Source organism: Macrobrachium nipponense, chromosome 43 (genome assembly GCF_015104395.2).
Source record: "Macrobrachium nipponense isolate FS-2020 chromosome 43, ASM1510439v2, whole genome shotgun sequence".
NCBI classification, from domain to species: domain Eukaryota; kingdom Metazoa; phylum Arthropoda; class Malacostraca; order Decapoda; family Palaemonidae; genus Macrobrachium; species Macrobrachium nipponense.
This window is the reverse complement of record NC_061104.1, coordinates 7,747,605-7,767,534: the sequence shown is the minus strand read 5'-3', so window position 1 is coordinate 7,767,534 and position 19,930 is coordinate 7,747,605. Positions and strand designations below refer to the sequence as shown.

The 19,930-nt window shown below is 38.3% G+C and overlaps 1 protein-coding gene and 1 long non-coding RNA gene across 2 annotated transcripts; one reads left to right on the top strand and one right to left on the bottom strand.

The window, feature by feature from the left end:
• The first annotated feature begins 1,481 nt into the window (after positions 1 to 1,481).
• Positions 1,482 to 7,380, top strand: LOC135214030 (mucin-2-like). Its single transcript, XM_064248145.1, has 5 exons — positions 1,482 to 1,588; positions 1,933 to 2,030; positions 5,003 to 5,935; positions 6,329 to 6,428; positions 6,890 to 7,380. Exons 2-5 carry the CDS (start codon positions 1,979 to 1,981, stop codon positions 6,954 to 6,956), a joined length of 1,152 nt encoding a protein of 383 aa, XP_064104215.1. The 5' UTR covers positions 1,482 to 1,588; positions 1,933 to 1,978; the 3' UTR covers positions 6,957 to 7,380.
• Positions 7,381 to 9,480: 2,100 nt separating this feature from the next.
• On the bottom strand, positions 9,481 to 11,421 carry LOC135214029 (uncharacterized). The gene is made up of 2 exons (XR_010314250.1): positions 10,856 to 11,421; positions 9,481 to 10,205 (listed from the first exon to the last, which is right to left on the bottom strand). It is a non-coding gene; the product is annotated as an uncharacterized LOC135214029 (long non-coding RNA).
• Positions 11,422 to 19,930: the final 8,509 nt, after the last annotated feature.

Here is a 19,930-nt window from a genome sequence, read left to right as displayed (position 1 = left end):
CAAAAACATACACAGCAAAAAACGACTTAAAAACTACAATCAAAACTTTGTGTCACGCATAAGTATAAAATAGAATAGTTTTCATTAATCGAAATATTTAAAAGACGGTTGTCATTATTATCTTTGGAATCGCCACAAGTTGGAAATCGGGAATTGTGGGTAAGTCCCCCGAAATCCGTCCTCCTGAAATAGGGAATCCTAAGGTTGTGACGTCATCAGTTTCTTAACTAGACCATATTTCACCTCTCTTTGAAATCCTTCTGTGTAGAATCAAATCCGCCATAAGAAGACTTCATTTCATAGCCAATCCCATGGATATATATACATATATCTAATAGATATATATATAATATATATATAGATATAATAATATATATATATATTCGTTGTCTGTTAATAAATGTACGTGAGTAAAAGGTCTTGAGATTTACACCTCTTTTTCACGGCAATGTTTCAATTTGACGACTAATTAAAGTACCCGCGTAACCTGTGGAAAATACCCACCAGACATCGGAATTCTCGCTCTCCTTCTTGGTTTCTTAATTATATTATTATGTAAACAGGTCCCGCTTTTTCTTATCTTCCCTCGTTTTTCCACTTTATTCCTCCAGGCATTGTCTAGGAGAGAAAACTGAGCTGTCATTCCCGTCGGCATCCGCTTTTAACGAAAATATTTCATCTGAAACAAGATTTCTAATAAAATTATGCAGACTATTCTTAATATTACTACGCTTAATTATCATCCTCTTCAGTTTAATTAATTGACAGATAATTTTATTTCAGTTATGTCACCGAATTCATCTGGTGTTTTTTTGTTTTTTTTTTTGCGTTCTTATTCTGTGTGTTCGTGTTTTATTTTATATATATATATTTTTTTAATGCTGCCCATGTCAATACCCTTTTGAAGGACTCCATAAGAGTACGCAAACGTTAACAGTAGCAAGACTCGTACGAAAACAGAAGAGATTCAAGGGAATCCCGGCGTAGAATTCTAGATTTTCCTGTCTTCTCTGGGGAATTCCCTGATCCAACAAGACTGTGAAGGCCGGTTATTCCCGTGAAAGACATCCAGGTACGTTTTGCTTCGTGCGTTTGATAATAAGGTGCTTCATAGGCAAGAAGGCATGTTTTCGGCTTTAAAACATACGGAAAGTTTTCATTTTTATTTTAATATCGTTTGCCGGGGAAAGCGGGGGAGAGGTACAGATCATCAGTAACATAAACCAGAGAACCAGTTGACGAAACCAGCAGAGAATCCAGTGAACGTACGAGACTGTCTACGCGGGCTGTGTTGTACGAGGTGCCAAGCTGCCATTTTTAAAGCAAGTACGATACTTCGAAAACAACTAACAAGTGGATACATTCAGCTTTGGAATAAGTAGAAGCCACTCCATGTAAATGGACGAAATGAAAACTTGAATATAAACAGCAAATGAATAATGTAAGTATTTGGAAAGGTTGTTGTTATCGCTATTAAGAAATCGAACGGCAACATTGCGCTGGGGGGAGACACCAAGGGTCTTTAACCAACTGGCTGGCTGGATGCAGACTTCACACTGTAGCTCCTCAGCCGTATTCTCAGATACAGGTGCGTCAGCTAATGATAAAAAAAAGTGACGGTGAGGTGAAGATGCCCCTCTCTGTCGATGTCAGTTTTATTTAGTTTTTGCTATGACGAGAGGGTCGGGAGTTTGAAAATTCTTCACAAAATTGATATATCACAGTAGGCCAGGTTCATTTCCTTTAGTTTTGACATTATTTGTTAGCGAAATTACAGTGAGAAGAAGTAAATATTATTCATGAATAAGTGTTTACAGTAGACCAGATCGACAGTTTGTGGACCGACTCACTCGAACGAATACAAAAACATAAGTGCACCGACCACAGTGATTCCATTATTCAAAGCCATTTCTTTCCTCCTGTCCTAAAAAGTGTTTAGCGAACCAGCTCTGACTCCCAGTGATTTTACTGCCTGAAGATGGAGCGGTTGGTCGGCCTTGCGGTGTTCCTGCCATTAGTGTGCGCACAGAGTAAGTGATGATATATTTTTTTCTTCACTACGAATCTGCATTCAGCTTCATTTCTGTTTCCAGCAATAATCTGTTAACCTTATAAGTTTTTTTTTTCTAGAACAATCCGTTTAATCATAGTGGAGTGCCTTTAGGAAAGTAATTACTACAACATTCACCCTCGAGTTGCTCTAAAGACGAATGTCGTATAATAAACATTACTAATAGATGAATGTCCAGTCTCATGACCGCCACACTAGCATATAATATTAATAATATCATATATTAATATATTATATATATATGATAATTATAATCTACCTAGTATATATTTGTTGATGTGGTGTAGCCCAAGCCTATGAAGGCATCCGTATGTTACTTACTATGTAATGTACTAACTGTGAACATTTTGAACGTGATAAATCCATAAATAATAACTTAATATATGGTTATAGTATATATATAAGATATATATATATATAGGTGTGTTGTGTGTGTTGTTGTGTTGGTGTGTGTGTGTGTGTGTGTAATGTATGTATGTTGTATGGTATGTATGTATGTATAACTGAATCACGAAAATTTTGAACGTGATAAATCCATAAATATAACTTTATATATGTGTATATATAATATATATACTATATACCTATATATCTATATACATACATACATATATATATATATATATATATATATATATATATGTGTGTGTGTGTGTGTGTGTGTGTGCGCGCGTACGTGTGTATGTGTGTGTACAGAGGTCAACGAGAAACGCAATCATCTCACAACAGCTGAATCATCGAAGAGATTTCCATGACAAGGTTTTCATGTCACAACTGTCTCTTTAGCGTTTTTTTTTTTTTTTTTTTTTTAGATAGAGAGAGAGAGAGAGAGAGAGAGAGAGAGAGAGAGCAAAATATCTTAGTCCTGATGACTCTTTGGAAATATAAAGAAACTCACGGTGACCATTGTCAAGCTAAAGATGCTGCAAGAGATAAAACATCGTGAGAATATTGGCTAAGAATATTGGTCACGGTGAGTTTCGATTCGGTGAGACGTATTTGAAAACAACATGAATTTCGTATTATGGTTAGACGTTTTGATACGAATTAAAACATGAACACTGCACGCAGGCAGCCACAGAGAATCATGATAATAGAAAACTGATTTATGAGCCGCATCCGTATAAAATTTCGTAGAACTCGAAAGTGGATAAGACGTAGATGATTCAACAATATTTGCACTGGTGACGACACGCGGCACAGAATGACATTTCTCATGGAGATGTTGACAGTTGGTCAATGAAGGTGATTTTGGCGTTAAATTGTTGCTCCTTGAAGCGAAGGAATTTTTACTGGCGCAGAAGAAATGGAGAAATTGCCTAGTTAAATGACAAGATTGAAAAATGGCATGACTACAGCAAGTTAAACCCGAAATAAGAGACAAAGTGGAATCTACCAGTACTCTAAACAAATAGGCAATTGCACACTTAAAACCTTAAAAATGAAATAACAAGAGCGGATGGAGTCGTATAGAAAAGTCATTTATACTAGACACAAACAGCTAACCCTCAGTGGCGTGGTTGTTATAGTATTGGCGTCCCACCTCGGTGGTCGCGGGTTCGATTCTCGGCCATTCCATTGAGGAGTGAGAGGTGTGTATTTCTGGTGATAGAAGTTCACTCTCGACGTGGTTCGGAAGTCACGTAAATCCGTTGGTCCCGTTGCTGAATAACCACTGGTTCCATGCAACGTAAAAGCACCATACAAACAAACAAACAAACAGCTAACGAATTGAACAGAAAACCACCAAGTCTAAGGCTGGTGATATTGAATAAATATTATTTTGATTTGGCCAAATGGACACTTTCGCCTACTTGCTGCGCTGGGAGCATTTATGACGCCATCAACAAAAATGTGGTGGACTAAACATGGGAATGATCACTTAAATTCCGTCATCGTTTGTAGTGTTTATGTCTTTCGAATTAATGAACTCTACTCACTTCATAAGGCGTCAACATTTGCATTCTGTTCAAGTTCCTCAGTGCCACAGTCCCGAGCACTGGAATTCCCTCTTCATTCTCATTGCAAATGCGTGGAAGTCTTCCTGGCAGCGCTGCTGGTGCCTACGTTCCACAATCAAGCAAGCAAGACTGCAGGCAGGACGAAGGACGATCGGGACCTGAATTCTGATTGGAAAACATTTGTTTTTCTGGCTCTCACCTGCCAATTAATAGAGGGTTAAGTTGTTTACCTTCATTAGTTACCTCAGCTGTATGTTTGTTTATTTTCTGTATGCTCTAAGAATAAAGAGGGCTGTGAAAAAGTGGACGATGTGTTGAGTATTTAAAAATTCTTACACCATTCATCTATTCTGCAAGTAGGGAAAGATTTTCCGTGGAATTTGGTATTAACAGAAGGAATCCAATATAATACCAAAGTTTCGTTGAGGCAAATTAGCTAGGAAAAGTGCGAATGAAGGAATGATTGGAGAAGGAAGAAAAATGTCAGTTTTTGCGAGATTGAAAGGTATGGCATATAAAAGAGGATAATGAAAAATAACTTTAAAAGAATCTCTTCCGTGGCTAAAGAAGTGAAAATTGGAAGTATCATTAGAGATTGAGAAATGGTTAGTAGTAGTTCTCGATTGCAGATTTAAAAAAGAAAAAAAAAACTTCAACCCTAAAAAAAGATAGCAATGTATGTGGAATCAGGAATGAATTTTTATAAATCTTGCTTCTCTTAATGTTTTATGCATACAATCAATAACGGACATACTCGTATCAGTTTTTCAAGCAGATGTTATCTCATGCATTATCATTTTAGATTTTTTACACCTGTAAAAAGATGAAAGATAATTTATAACCATAAATATTACGCAGCGACATCCAGCTTTTTCCCATTTTGACTAACTGTTTTCCCACATTTCAGTCCTTTTCCCAAATGACATCCAGTTTTTTTCCCATTTTGACTAACTGTTTTCCCACATTTCAGTCATTTTCCCAAATGAAGTTCGGACCTCCCGATCATCAACAAACTCATCAGCTTCACTACCTCCTGGCTTGCAAGGTTCCTCTTCTCCCAGTCTCACAACACCAGCTGTCGTCTCAGTTAACGAAACAGAAGTAAACCAACAAAGTCAGGAAACACAGTTACCTTCAGCGTCTAGAACTCGTTCGACTGATGTGAACCTAACAGTGATTTCGAGTCTGGAACCAATTGCTCCCAGAATTCCAGGGTCGTTTTCAGCCCAACCAGCAACGATAACACCAACACTCGAGCCATCTCCAGTAGCCTTCACTCCTACTGTCAGCTCATCATCCGCAGAAGTTCATGCAGTTGCAGAAGAGGACTCACATCTTCCGTCGCGCACCTCGACTACTACAGAAACACAGCAGGTATTCACGATACCAAGTAGAGTGGGCCAAAGTGTTGCCAGAGTTACTCCAAAACCTACTTTTGTGAGCAGAACTGTTCCACCATCCTTTGGTGCATCTGATTTCCCTCACTCGCGTACAGACACAAACGCAACACAGGTGTCATTTGCGACTCCAAATCCAGTCGGTCTTAACACAGAGTCACCCTCAAAAGCAGAGGTCAGGCCCTTCGTTCAGTCATCTCAGACTGACGAAGGCTTTCCATCAAGCATTACGAGTTCGTTTGTGACTCCACCCATATCTGTAACAACTACTTCTTTTGTGTCCACGTCAACTTCACCGGTCTCAGAAGACTCAGAAGATCAGGATCAGCGAGATTCCACAGACAACTTTCAGAATACTACACCAGCAAGTACCCAGGATCCCTCCACGTCTGCTCATGACGTAGACGACCACCTGGTCATCAGCATAATGGAGGATAATCATGAACCCTCAAGTAATGGAGCTGATACCGATCTACAGCCCTGCATAACGCCGCTAGGTGAAACGGGTAAGATAATTTTCTATCAAAAACTAAAAAAAAAACCTAATCAAGCAATATCTAGTATATGGCATTCCTATTCAATTTTGTCTGCTGTCATTTTAAATTTGAACTAATATATATATTTTATATATATATATATATATATATATATGATATATATATATAGATATAACATACTATATATATATATACATATATATATTATATATATATATATATATATATATATATATAGATATATTATAGTGTAGATGAGTATGCATACTATAACTATAAATAAATCTATTGCATGACCTCCCCTGAACTAACTCCGTTTAACTTCGTTTACAGTGATGTTATCGAAATCATTTTTCTCCACATTCTGTTTCATAACATGGCCATCTGCCTTTTTTTTGACAGGAAACTGCATTCAACTGACCAGCTGCCAAGGGTACAATCCGTTAAAAAGCAAGACCGATAGTAGCATCGCTGTCAACTTTCTGAGAGGGCGCGTATGCAGGTAAGAAAGTTGCAACCACTCAAGAAAAACGAGAAATGAGTACTTAGGACACAGTAGCATATTTCATCCGGAGGAAAGTCCAGACACTATTTCTTTCAACTATTTGTTCTCTGGAATTCTTTTCATGTTTCTAGCTTCCCATGTTCCTATGATATTTCTTTTAACAGGGAGGGCTACGAGATGAGTTTCTCTTTCTCCCTCTTTGTAGTTATCCCTTAGACTTGGGTAGCTTGTTCAGTCGACCCTCACTTAACATAAAACCATTTCAACGTGTCTTGTTGTCCTATATCTCTAGATAGGTACTATCTTCTCTCTTTCTCTCTCCTTTCCCAAACAGAATGAGATAGAAATGCGATTCGGAGAAAGACTGGTGCAATCACATCACTTTATATTTGGTATTTTTCAAAATCATCAAGCATAAACATATTACCAATAACTTCATATTACACTTCCCTTTTCAGGATTCTGCCAAGATCCTTGCTGTTCTGCTGCCCGGTTGGAGACCCCATTCTCCCAGTCAGTTTCTAGAGAAAGGTGGAACATCGTAACATCTATAACACAGTCTGGGTTGACTGGGCCTTACTATATCCACTTCAGCAACTTCGCATCCCTCAAGGATCACTATTTCCCAAGGCCGGCTTAATCTGTACCAGTCGATCAACATCTGATTTTGATGACGCTTATCATCTGGTGCTCTAGCATATTTCACAAGGATGGAATGGTACTACAATCTGGATAATCAATTAGCAGTAAAGCACACAAAGCTGCCACGTATATTCTCCGGTGGTCATATTTCGTGGTTCTAAAGGACAATGTTCTAGAAGAATTTATTTGAAAAAATATATGTATTTTATATCTTATTCAACCGGGCTATTAGTATGTATAATTTAATCAAAATATTTATCATTGAAATTTAATTTATGTCTACTCTTAAATACAGCTTTGACAAAAGTATCGTGTTTGACATCTGCTTCTCAATGAACATAATCCCACCGGGTAACAGCTGTGAGATCAGTCTTCAGCATCATTTCCCATTCACAGCTGTATTTTAATTCTACGTAAGCTCGTCGTAACAAATGTAAACCCACGTAGGAGGGTAGTACCGTCAGTGCACCTCATGCGGTGCACTGTAGGCAATACTAAAGTTCTGTGCAGCGTGCCTCGGCACCTAGGTGCAACCTCTTTCATTTCTTTTAGTGTACATTCTTTCAAATTCTCTTTCTTCCATCTTGCTGTCCACCCTCTTCTAACAATTGATTCATAGTGCAACTGCGAGGTTTTCCTCCTGTTACACCTTTCAGACCTTTTACTGAATAACCTCATAGGTCTCAGTGCTTGGCCTTTGGCCTAAATTCTATATTCAGTTCAACAAAAGTAAACGAAGTGTACATGTAACTTCCTGAGACTCACGAGATCAAGCATAGATTGGCTTGATGTCTTCTTCTTTCCCACAGTTATCCCTACATTAAGGGGTCGGTTGCCTAATGAGCATTTTCTTACAACATCAGACATGGCTTATTATTTGGCAAAGGGGTTTTTACGACCACATGCCCTTGCTGTCATCAACCACAATTATTGGTGGTGGGCCTCGCCTTTGACTAATAAGACCATTTGCAAGGCAGTATTTTCCACAGTTATTGGCGATGGGCCTAGCCTTTTATTAAAGAGTAAGAATGCAAGGCAGCAGTTTCCACAGTCATTGGCGGTGGGCCTAGCCTTTTACTAAAAAGTAAGACTGCAAGGCAGCAGTTTCCTTAGTTATTGGCGGTGGGGCCTAGCCTTTTACTAAAAAAAAAAAAAGATGCAATCGGCAGTTTTTCCACTTATGGTGGGCCTAGCCTTTTACTAAAAAGTAAGACTGCAAGGCAGCAGTTTCCTTAGTTATTGGCGGTGGGCCTAGCCTTTTACTAAAAAGTAAGACTGCAAGGCAGCAGTTTCCTTATTATGGGCCGTGACTTAGACCATGGGCAAAAAGAATTCTTTCCACCAGTAATGATGCTAGCCTATTTTAAAAGAAAAGAAGTGAAAGGCAGCGTTTCCACAGTTATTGGTGGTGGGCCTTAGCCTTTACTAAAAAGTAAAGACTGCAAGTCAGCAGTTTCTAGTTATTGGCGGTGTGGGACTTAGCCTTTTACGAAAAAGTAAGACTGCAAGGCAGCAGTTCCTTTAGTTTGGCCGTGTGGAGGGCCTAGCCTTACAAAAAGTAGAAGGCAAGTCGGCAGTTTCCACAGTATTGGTGGTGGGCCTCGCCTTTTCCTGAAAAGTAGACTGCAAGTCGGCAGTTTTCCACAGTTATTGGCGGTGTGGGCCTAGCCTTTACTTGAAAAGTAAGACTGGCCAAGGCAGGCAGTTTCCACAAAAAGTTATTGGCGGTTGGCGCTTTAGGGACCTTTTACTGAAAAAGTAAGGACTGCAAGGCCAGCAGTTTCCACAGTTATGGCGGTGGGCCTAGCCCTTTACTAAAAAAGTAAGATTGCTAAGCAAGCAGTTTCCACAGTTATTGGCGGGGGGCTAAGGGCCTTGTTTTTACTGAAAAGTAACGACTGCAAGGCAGCAGTTTCCACAGTTATTGGCGGTGGGCCTAGCCTTTTACTAAAAAGTAAGACTGCAAGTCGGCAGTTTCCACAGTTATTGGTGGTGGGCCTAGCCCTTTACTAAAAAGTAAGACTGCAAGGCAGCAGTTTCCACAGTTATTGGCGGTGGGCCTAGCCTTTTACTAAAAAGTAAGACTGCAAGGCAGCAGTTTCCAGCCTTTTACTAAAAAAGTAAAACTGCAAGGCGGCAGCTGTCCTTTTAGTCGCCTTTTACAACACGCAGGACCCACGGTAGTAGTATTATTACACCCCTACCAAAGGGTGGTATGGCCTGGCTTGATGTATTTCATTGTAATTACTATTTTGTGAAATGCACAGAAAAGTTATGCTAGTTACCTGTCTATGATTACTGTTTATATCTTTTACTTATAGAATCTTCGCCATTGGTCATAATCCCATCACTCAATTGTCCATTAAGAACCAGTCTGATCACAATTCAAAGAAAAAAATAGCCAGGACACTTGTAGACAGTTATTTATTAAATGGGAAAGTTGAAAGCTTTAATTACCTGGGTATTTGAGCAAGCAAACTTTCCAACTACAACTACACTTAAATAAAAGGGTAATGAAGTGACGAAAATATTTACACCAATGAATAAATGCAAATTATGCTGCACATGAAGCACCAAAGAAAGCCACATTAGCCATCAAAATACGTGAAAAATTAAAGTTCCTATCTATTATTTTGTCATCTGCTTTTATTTCAAGAAATTCGCTCGTCTATCGGTTATGTTGATAGTTGAAATTGAGGTCCCTTTTAGGAAATTTCAATAATTAGCAGATGACTGATCACACTGCCTACTGAGGTGGCTGAACGTTGTTGCTCTGAGGTGGCTGATCTTGGCAACGACGGTGTGGACCCCAGGCTCTAGGGTGGAATCCCCCAAAGTGTTTCCATTCAGGATGGTGACGGTGATGTCCCATTGGTCCATGATGTCCCATTGTCCCGTAGTATCCCATAAGTCCTTGATGTCCCTTAGGACAATGATGTCTCCTTGGCCCATTGTGAGGACCCATGTGAAGATGGGGTGCATTCCAGTGACCATGGGGTATGTGATGGGGCCCACATGGGGGGTAGCGGTGGTGAGGCCCTCCTCCTGGTGCACCGTGATGCCAACGAGGACCGGAAGCCTCAGGGGAGGAGGAAGTTTGGCCACAGAACTTCGGAGTAAACATTCTGGATTCTGTGGAGTTGCGAGAAAGTAAGAAAATGTCTTAATCTTCAAATCAGTGCATCTTATGCAAACGCTAGTCTGAATGACTGGTAGGTCAGACCATTACTACGACCTACGTATCAACAGCAGGGGAAGATAGATGGCTCTGTCTGCAACTGTCATCTTTCCCGTGATAAGAGTTTTTGTTGACGTGCTCACATACTTATAGTATGTATGTATGTATGTGTGTGCACATAAAACGTAGATCTAGTCAGTAGATTTAAATGCATTACGTGAAGTGTGGCTCTAGGCCTTTGGTAAACAAATGGAACATAAACTTACTTAAGTACATGTCTAAGGTAAACACGACGCTTGAAAGATAAGGCCCAATCAACTAGCAACTTTGCTCTCGACTCTGACCTTTGTATATAATGGAAAATAGTGCCCAAAATAAACAGCAAACAATTGTTATTTAATGGTTCCGTAACTATGAACAGACAAGGTGCTATTTTGTCCTTATATACGATTCACTAATATTCTAGCTAACAACAGCAATGAAATATAAGACTGTGCTAGTGCTACCTCGAAAAGTAAGTACATTTAAATTATGTACTTACTATCTCATTTCGAGTAGACTAAGTCGTTAATTTTCAATGTTTTCCAACCTAATAAGTACGTACCTGTTACCTGGTTGTACGTTTCTATCTGCTATAATGATGATTGTGTCGTTTGCAAATCGACGAAATCTGTTCGTATTGTCCTAAGGAAAGCGACTGCGTCCAATCTACCTCTTGGTGAGTATAGCTGTGCAGTGTAGGTGAGTCTATGCGGTGAGTAAAGCCGACCGTCCCGCATTTATACGTTCCCAGGCAAGATAATTTATTGCCAGTCATGGCCCAACCGCTGCTGACGCAACTACAGTGAACGTTTCCTCATCCGTTTCATTTATTTTATATAGAAGTTGCTATGCGCTTTGAAGTAGTAACTAGCAGACAGCAGGTTTCATTGCGCCCTGAGATTTTGTCTAAATGAAGACGACGCCAGATAGTAGATTCGATTTAAACTACGTATTCTACCTGATGCAATATGCTGTGAGACATTACTAATTTCACCTAGGACGATTACGCATTCTAAAAGCTAAATTTGTTTTAAATCATATTACTATGGCTAATATCTACGCACTCAAATATACAAACGTTGATTTATACCATGATTTTAAAATGCAGTCAATAAAAATAAAATGTTAGAGTATTATGACAACCAGCAATTTTTTTTTTGATGACACATCGAGGGGAGGAACTGACCACAAAGAAACCGAACATTCTCAATAACCTGTTGAGTCGAGTTCTTATCAAACAATGTCCATCTGCTCTAGGTAGATAACGTCATTTTTGAGCCTCGATATTTCAAATTTTTACACTGATTAAAATTATAAACCACATTTTACTAGATTAGATACAATTTTATTAACATCATTGTTATAAATAAACCTTCGGCCAGCCATAGTAGAATTAAGAAATACAACTATTTCCATGATAATAATAATAATAGTAATGAAAAAGAAACCCACAAAATCCCTTTGTAACTTGTTTACTTCTAAGTGTTTACATTTAGTTTTACTACACACTCGAGTACTTTCAGGCCCTATCTGTGGCCCATTTTCAAGAGATGTTTGGGATGTTAGCCTGGGTCAACTTCTCGTTGAGCTGTCATTAATGTGATGGCTATTCTGGTTTCCTTGAGAGTTGCCAATCCCCTCTTGTCGCTCTGATATCCTGAGCTGATGGTCAATGGATTAATCCTTGAGGTAAGGGTGTGGTCACCAAAATAATAGTAATAATAATAAGATGGTGATATTAATAACGATGTGGCATCATAGTGCTAAGTTAGCCTAATACGGCAGTTTTAGGAAATGTATATTGAGAACAGATTATTTACATATATTTGCGTGATCGTGTATGTGCACATGTGTAAGTTTTGTTTGATTTTGTATATATATATATATATATATATATATATATATATATATATATATATAGTGGAGTAAGAATGGTCCCTTTTGGATGCTACCAAAAAAACTGCACTGAGATCATGTCTCTGCTAGCTTCATATATCTGCTAGTGTAGATTCACATCAACCTTGCATTTGATGTCTAGGCCCGTTCCTTACGACTCTCCTGATTGGCTGTTAATAAGCCAATCACAAGGCAGGAAACTCTGTCTCTCTCGAGAATTCACAAAGGCAGGATGTATGTTCCACTTCTCCTGAGGGATACTATGTCTTTCAGGAAAGGTGGAACATACATCCTGCCTATTTGAACTCTCGAGAGAGAGATTGAGAGTTTCCAGCACTATGACTGGCTTATTAACAGCCAATCAGGAGGGTCGTAAGGGACTAGCCTAGACATCAAATGCGCGATTGATGTGAATCTACTATAGTGTACCTGTGCAGTAGAGAATGGCGGTAATATAACAGAGGATCGAAACGACAAGCGTAGACCCAAGGGACGTTGATGAGAGAGGCCGGGATGGACGACAGCAGAATCAAAACGTCGAGATTATTGTCAAAGACTGGAAACAAGACTACAAGTCTAAAGATCAAGTTCATATATATATATATATATATATATATATATATATATATATATATATATATATATATATATATATATATATAAAGTATCCGGTTTGATGATTCAGGGATCAGCGGTTCAAATCCAAAGGAGGATTTTATTGTATAGACAGATGTATTATCTTTTCTCCCTTGAAAATCTACACTAACATTACATTGTACTATATAAAAAAAAAAATAAAACACGAAAAAAAGAAAACGCTACCTCCTTATAAACCCGGTATATATGGACAAAATATTCTATAATGTATTGGTGAAATTAACAGCCAATCAGGAGGGTCGTAAGGGACTAGCCTAGACATCAAATATTATAGATAAAACAAAACAACTGTTTTGTGCTAACCGATTATAAATATTGCCGTACAACATATGTAATGTTTTGTCGATAAAGAATAATATTCGAAAGTAGCTCTGAGGAGAGGTGGAACATACATCCCGCCTATGCGAACTCTCTCTCGAGAGTTTCCAGCTCTGTGATCGGCTTATCAGCAGCCAATCAGGAGCGTCGTAAGGGACTGGCCTAGACATCAAATGCATGGTTGATGTGGATCTACTACAGCACTAAAACATGGCGGAAGCTCAATAGAACGCCGTTTTTAATACTAGCCCCCCTGGAATCAAAGTATTACTTACACCCATTTTTATATTGAGTGGTCGACAAATTATGTCTTACCGATATACGTATATCTTTGAATCCCGAGGCTAGTACTAAGCACGGCGTCCCATTCAATATACCCTGGACTTTGACAAAGGTGGATATATAACGGGTTTAACATCCCTTCTTCAGTTCCCATCCGTGAACTTTCTCCGGAAATCAGACAATTCCTCTCTTTCAATGTGACTCGCCTCAGCAACTGTGCTGTTAACATTAATAGACCGACTGCCGTGTTATAAAATGGCAATGAGAGTTGGCGGTCTATTGTTTTTATATCAGCATGGTGATAGTTGCCAAGTTTCTCTTGACTGAAGTTTAGCTCATGCTCTTGTCCGTTTCTGCTGAAGCGTGATTACATTAAGCAAATGTTGTATGGTCTCTCTCTCTCTCTCTCTCTCTCTCTCTCTCTCTCTCTCTCTCTATATATATATATATATATATATATATATATATATATATATATATATTATCAGGGTGACCAGATTTTGAAATTGAAATACGGGACACTTAAATTGAAGAGGTAGTTGAACAATATAGACACAACTTATGCGAAGTTATGCACGCATTGACGCAGGCAAAGTCCTTCTTAGCCTTCTTTATTGACTTTTCTTTTGTCTTAAAGTGCATTCGTTGTAGATTTTGTTACAAACAGCTGTTCATTACATGTGTCAAAGCATTAGGATATTGCAATCAAGCATGTTTTGCAGCTTTGAAGGATATTAATAACAAAAGTGACTTGCCGTAATGTATTGAATAAATTGCAAACAATAAAATACATATGATGAAAACCATTCAATAATCCTTTTAAAATTATTTTCCTCATTGTTGTTATTTTTCATTTGTCATATTTTGCACTGAATACTCTAAAGGCAACAGTGATCTCTTAACACTTACCAGTATTGCAGAAAATCAGACTAAGTTCATCAAAACAGGTGTGAGGTAATCTTGTAAGTAATTAAATTAATCAAAGGGCATCACTCCATCAACAACTTTAAAAGTCTAAGTATTTCCCTGATTTCAGAAGTCTAAGTACTTCCCTGGTTCTAAGTCACTTCAAGTAAATTGAAGGAAAGCAATTAAATTACCACTCTATGTTTTTACCTATCATCAATATAATCATAATCATATATACTGGTATAAAAATAAAAACACTTATAAAAATTTTAAATACAAAAATTTATTATTAAATTCAAAATTTATAAGTGAAATTCACAATATCAGGGAAAATTACTGTTACTTGAAAACAAAGTAAAGTTTAATTAATTCTTGAATCAAATTAAGTAAAATTAAATCAAAATTAATTTATCACAAAATTCAAGAAAATTAATTCAATCAAAATTCAAAAGTGTTAGGCAATAATTGAAAATTTGAAATGAATTCACAAGTGCTAAACAATAATAAAACTTGAAAAGGATTCTAAGTAAATACAAATTAATTCACAAATGTTAAATTTAATTAAATGTGCAATGATTAAGCAATGAAAAGAACTAAGTCAATTAAATTGTGAATGCAAATGAAAATATAAAATAAAAAGACACACTTCAATAAGAAAATGAACAAGTGCACAAACAATGGAACAATCACAAACACAAAAATATGCAATGTGTAAAAGTGTAAATCTTTTTCACTCAGAACACTGTAACCAACAGTTTTTACCAAACCTTCACAACCATCTGTTATTAGTTAACCACAGTTCCTATCAATTATTAGTTATTAGTTATTACCTAACCGTTATTAGTTTCTCTGCTGCAGTCTTGTCTTACACAATTTCACAAAAACCAGGCGCCGTTACGAAATGATGTTTGTTCAGATTCCACAAAAGAAATTAAATAACACTAAATAAACTCTAAGAAATATCAAATATGAAATTCTCACAAGTTACGAGTGACCAATTTACGTTACGTTAATATAATCTCAATGATGTCGAGGGAGAGAGAGAGAGAGAGAGAGAGAGAGCGATCTAACCGCCTCGAGGTTCTATGATCTAATGAAATCTTCTTCCCTTGCGAAAACTGGACTGGGTAGATGTCAAAAAACGTATTTGTCACAAATGCTTCCAGTAGCTTCGAAATCTGATGAAATCTTCATAAAGAAATATGCAATTTCCACGTGGGACTCGGCAAAGACATACACGTACAAGACAAGTCTATTAAAAAAAAAAGACGTACTCTACTCAATCGAAACGGAGGCTGAGCGACAATTAAGCAAACGGATCTCACAGACCCTCCAATCTTAAAGCGTCGACATAAAAGTTAAACATTCATAGTTTCAAACAGACAAAGGAGATCTCTCTCTTTTTACATTCTACATTAATATATATTCTTTTACATTATGTAATGCGAAATCTGAACACACATTTTAAAACACCCTATTCTAAGCTATCTAGGAATCTGAAAAAATGTTGCAAAATTCTACATGACATTTCAAAGAGGGGAAACATGCATTTTGAAAGTAGCAATATATAATGATAATAATATATATATATATTATATATATATATATATATATATATATATAGTATATAATAACTTTGTGAATGTAAAAGCCAGCAACAAAACCGGCGTCGCCCCGCCAAACCTGGCTTGGAGAGATCATGCCCTTCTTTCCCTGAAAGGTGGCCCACGTTCAAACAACCAGTACATTACATATGTTCGAATGGGAGGAGGAGGGAAATTACGGTAATCGGGCAAAGAAATGCTGTAATGAATGAAATATATTTGGACAAAGAGAAAAGAAAAGAGAAGAGAGAGAGAGAGATAGAGTATGAGGAATGGTAAGGAAAGAAATGCATACAGTGTACAGAGAGAGAGAGAGAGACTGAGCTTTTATTCCTGTTTAGTTATTAATCTAATGGATATATTTGAGATCTTCTGCTTTAAGAAATGTTATCGTATATATTTTGGCAAATAATAAATATGAAATCCTATCACATCGTATTGTTGTAAATCGTTACATTTTCTTTATAAAAGAGCCTTAAATATTATTGGAACTGCCTATTCATATTAATATTATTCAGACGGAAATGTCCTTCTTTTTCATTATCCTATAGCAGCTGTATTCTCTCTCTCTCTCTATCTCTTTCTCTCTCTCTCTCTCTCCTTTCACGTTTGACGGCAATGATGCCTCACTGCTGGGGTGTCATATAGGGCCAAATCATTGCAGAAGGGTTTGTTTAACCAGCAGTGAACGCCTTCCCTCTGCTCATTGGCACTGCTCACCATAACAGCACTTCTTAGAATTCCTTGAAACAGGTTTCCATTTGTAGTTCGTCTTCCGGAGAGTCTCTCAAATGAACATTGACAATTTCACCTTGCACAAAATCGGTTTATTGATGATCTACTAATAGCTCCTTTCTCACTTTGCTTGATCTTCTTTTGTCTCTTAGGAAATCAGAGTTTTTCTGTTTCTATCGATGTTTTTGCTATCCTTCCGTTTGACTTCTCTTTGGTTTATCTCGCTTTCCTCCAGCTCCTCTCATTTCCGCTTCCAGGACTCCTTCGTGTATCCAGTCTTCCTTTATTTCTTGTCTCCTTGTATCGCTTCTCTGCAGACCTTCATGCATCTTTTTTCTGCTTCCTCTCAGCCCTTCTGTCAGCCCTCCTCCTCCTCTTCAGTATCTACAACTAATGCCATCTGAATTCCTTCTTAGTACCTATAGGAACGTTCTTTTTCACCTCTCGTTTTCCTGGAGCCTCCTGTCCTCTGTCATTTCTAAGTGAGCAGTTATGCCGCGTTTGGCATTCTCAGGATTATTTTTTAACTCCTCCATAAGTATTCCGTCCTGCACCTACAAAAGTAGCCCATCTTCCATCTGCTTCTGAAATTTTTTTAACTCTCTCTCTCTCTCTCTCTCTCTCTCTCTCTCTCTCTCTCCTTGCGCTTTTAACGGCATGATGCCTCACTGCTGGGGTGTCATCACAGGGCCAAATCATTGCAGAGGGGTTCTGTTTAGCCAGCAATGAGCGCCTTTCCTCTGCTCATTGGCACTGCTCACCAAAAAAATTAAAAAAATACTGTAGTTCTTGAAGTATCTCCCCAACTCTTAATTTATATATATTCAGAATTTCTGAATATATATAAATTTAGAATTTTCCGGACATGGTGTTATACGCTTTTCAACTTCTTTTTGAACAATAACTTGTTCGTGGACGGTCCTCTGACAGCTTGTACTGTAGTTCTTGAAGCTTTGTATTGCTCCAACTCTGAATTTATAGATATTCAGAATTTCTGAATATATATAAATTTAGAATTTCCTGACATGGTGTTATATGCTTTTCAACTTTTTGAACGATAACTTGTTTGTGGACGGTCCTCTGACAGCTTGTACTATGTTGTTTTCACATTTTGGAGAGTTCCATATATGTACCAGACATTTGACATTTGGGTTCCTCCAAAAACTTGTTTTTATTCCTTGTTGTGTTTGATGGCAGGCTCTCTCGTGGAGGGTGAGGAACAGAGCTTGAAGCGGAAGGTTGGTTTGAGAATCTGTCGGAGGCTTCGATTCGTCTCTTCTCGATTTCGAAGTCTTCCTCCTTGGAGACAGACGGAGACAGTGTGTTCGTTCGTTCGTCCTCTTCCATGTGTGTCTTGAAGGGCGCTTTCCCATTGGGATTCTTGAGGACTTGGGAAGCCTTTCATCCTCTTGAGTTCCGCCACCTTAAGTTCCCACTGGAGTCGACGCTTTTCCTTCGTGAGGTCTTCCACTTCCTTCAGCAGGCGCTAGAACCTGAGCTCGAGGTCTTTCCTCTAGGATTCGCACTGCCTCGGTCGCGTCATTTTGTTCCTGGATGAGCCTCGCCATCCGCAATGCTTATTCAGTCCTGAGCTGCTGGCTTTCTCCTTCTGTCGGAAGAGTTTCTCAGACCTTTGAAGCTGGCAGTTTGCCTTTGCTAACCGGACAGACAGATCCCTCACATAATGCATCGTTTTTCTGCCCAATTTCCTTTGTGTTGTACTTCATCTGGTGATTTTTTTTCTGTGATCTTCAGGATTTTGTTTTCCAGCTGTTGTTTCTCCATCTTTATGGTTGTCCTTCTTCAGAAACAACGTTTCAGACTCGAGATAGTGGGCCCTCTCTCACCATGCCTGCTGTTGCAACACCTCCTGAGTGATTGTCCAACGCCTTCATAGTAGTCGACCTCTGCTGCAACTGACGATTTATTATATCAAGTTCACCTGCTGGATCAGTGTTGCCAAAGCGCGGAGAAACGACCAAAAGTGCGGAGAAGTTTCGAGGGGGAGTCATTGAATGCAGAGCTGCGGACTGCACTCCTCATGTATGCGGCGCTGCAGGTCCGCATATATATTTATGCTTTTAAAACATTTTTTCCATTATTAAAAATTATTGAAATTATATAATATTTTCTGAAAATACTAATATTTTTGAAAAATTAACCATTTTCACTAGTCTCGAGTGTTCATGCGCCAATATCAGATAGGTACGATCATACGATTGTCAAGAACCGATTTTGACAACAGCAGATAACGTAACCCAAACGTGATGTCTCACAATGCATTCACTCCTTAGGTCCAGCTATCTTCAATTTGCCTTTGTAATTATATATATATATATATATATATATATATATATATATATATATATATATATATATATATATATATATATATTATTACGACCCTTGTGGGGCCGTGGTGCAAGTTCTTAAAGCACCAGGAAAGAGAGGGCAGTAATACAGTGTCCAATAAATAAAGGTCAATGGAGACGAAAACACGAGAGAAAACTTAACAATATTTATTACACAAAGCAATAGAAATTAACAACCGTCAGCCTTGTGACTACAGGACTAATACGCAGTCCTTAAAATAAATCCAGTAAGATAACCTAAACTCTAAAACTGCATCCCTAAGACAGTACAAAAATAACGTAAGGAGTAAATAAAGGGCCCCAAACCCAAATAACCTACCTATAACTAAATAAGGTTAGGAAGGAAGGAGTAGACATACAGAAAGGAAACACTTAAATTCCTACCTAATATTATAAAGCTAAACTTAACATTAACACCCTAGGATAGGGGCAAATAAACTGTTCTTATACGAGAACTTCAAAAATAATGAAAACCACAGAAAAGCTCCTCACAGTTTATAGAGGGAACAAAGGGTTACACCCACACTTGTTGGCGTCCAAAGGTGCTAGGCTGAGGGTCATAGCACTGGGGGAACTCTGACACTGTCTTACAGCAAGCCACCAGGTACGGCGTCACACATCAGGTCACCGCTATCGGAGGGAGTTCTGGAGCACAGGTAGCAACAGGGGTATACAACTAATAGTGCCACCCTGAAATAAATACCAAAAGGATATTACCTGTTCACAGACTCCCTACGTTCCTCCTCGGGCCACAATGCCCCCACAACTGCCGCACAGGCGAAGAAAACGTCCTGGAGGATGCAGAGGTGCCCTTCCTGCGTCCACTCGGCTGGGAATAATTCCTCTGCGTCGTCCTGAGTCCGC

Bases quoted from the DNA above. Each gene is read 5' to 3' on its own strand.
- LOC135214030 (XM_064248145.1), top strand. From the start codon at position 1,979: ATGGAGCGGTTGGTCGGCCTTGCGGTGTTCCTGCCATTAGTGTGCGCA. The intron at 2,031-5,002 runs GTAAGTGATGAT...CCCACATTTCAG, and splicing joins GCCATTAGTGTGCGCACAGA to TCATTTTCCCAAATGAAGTT. The intron at 6,429-6,889 runs GTAAGAAAGTTG...TTCCCTTTTCAG, and splicing joins CTGAGAGGGCGCGTATGCAG to GATTCTGCCAAGATCCTTGC.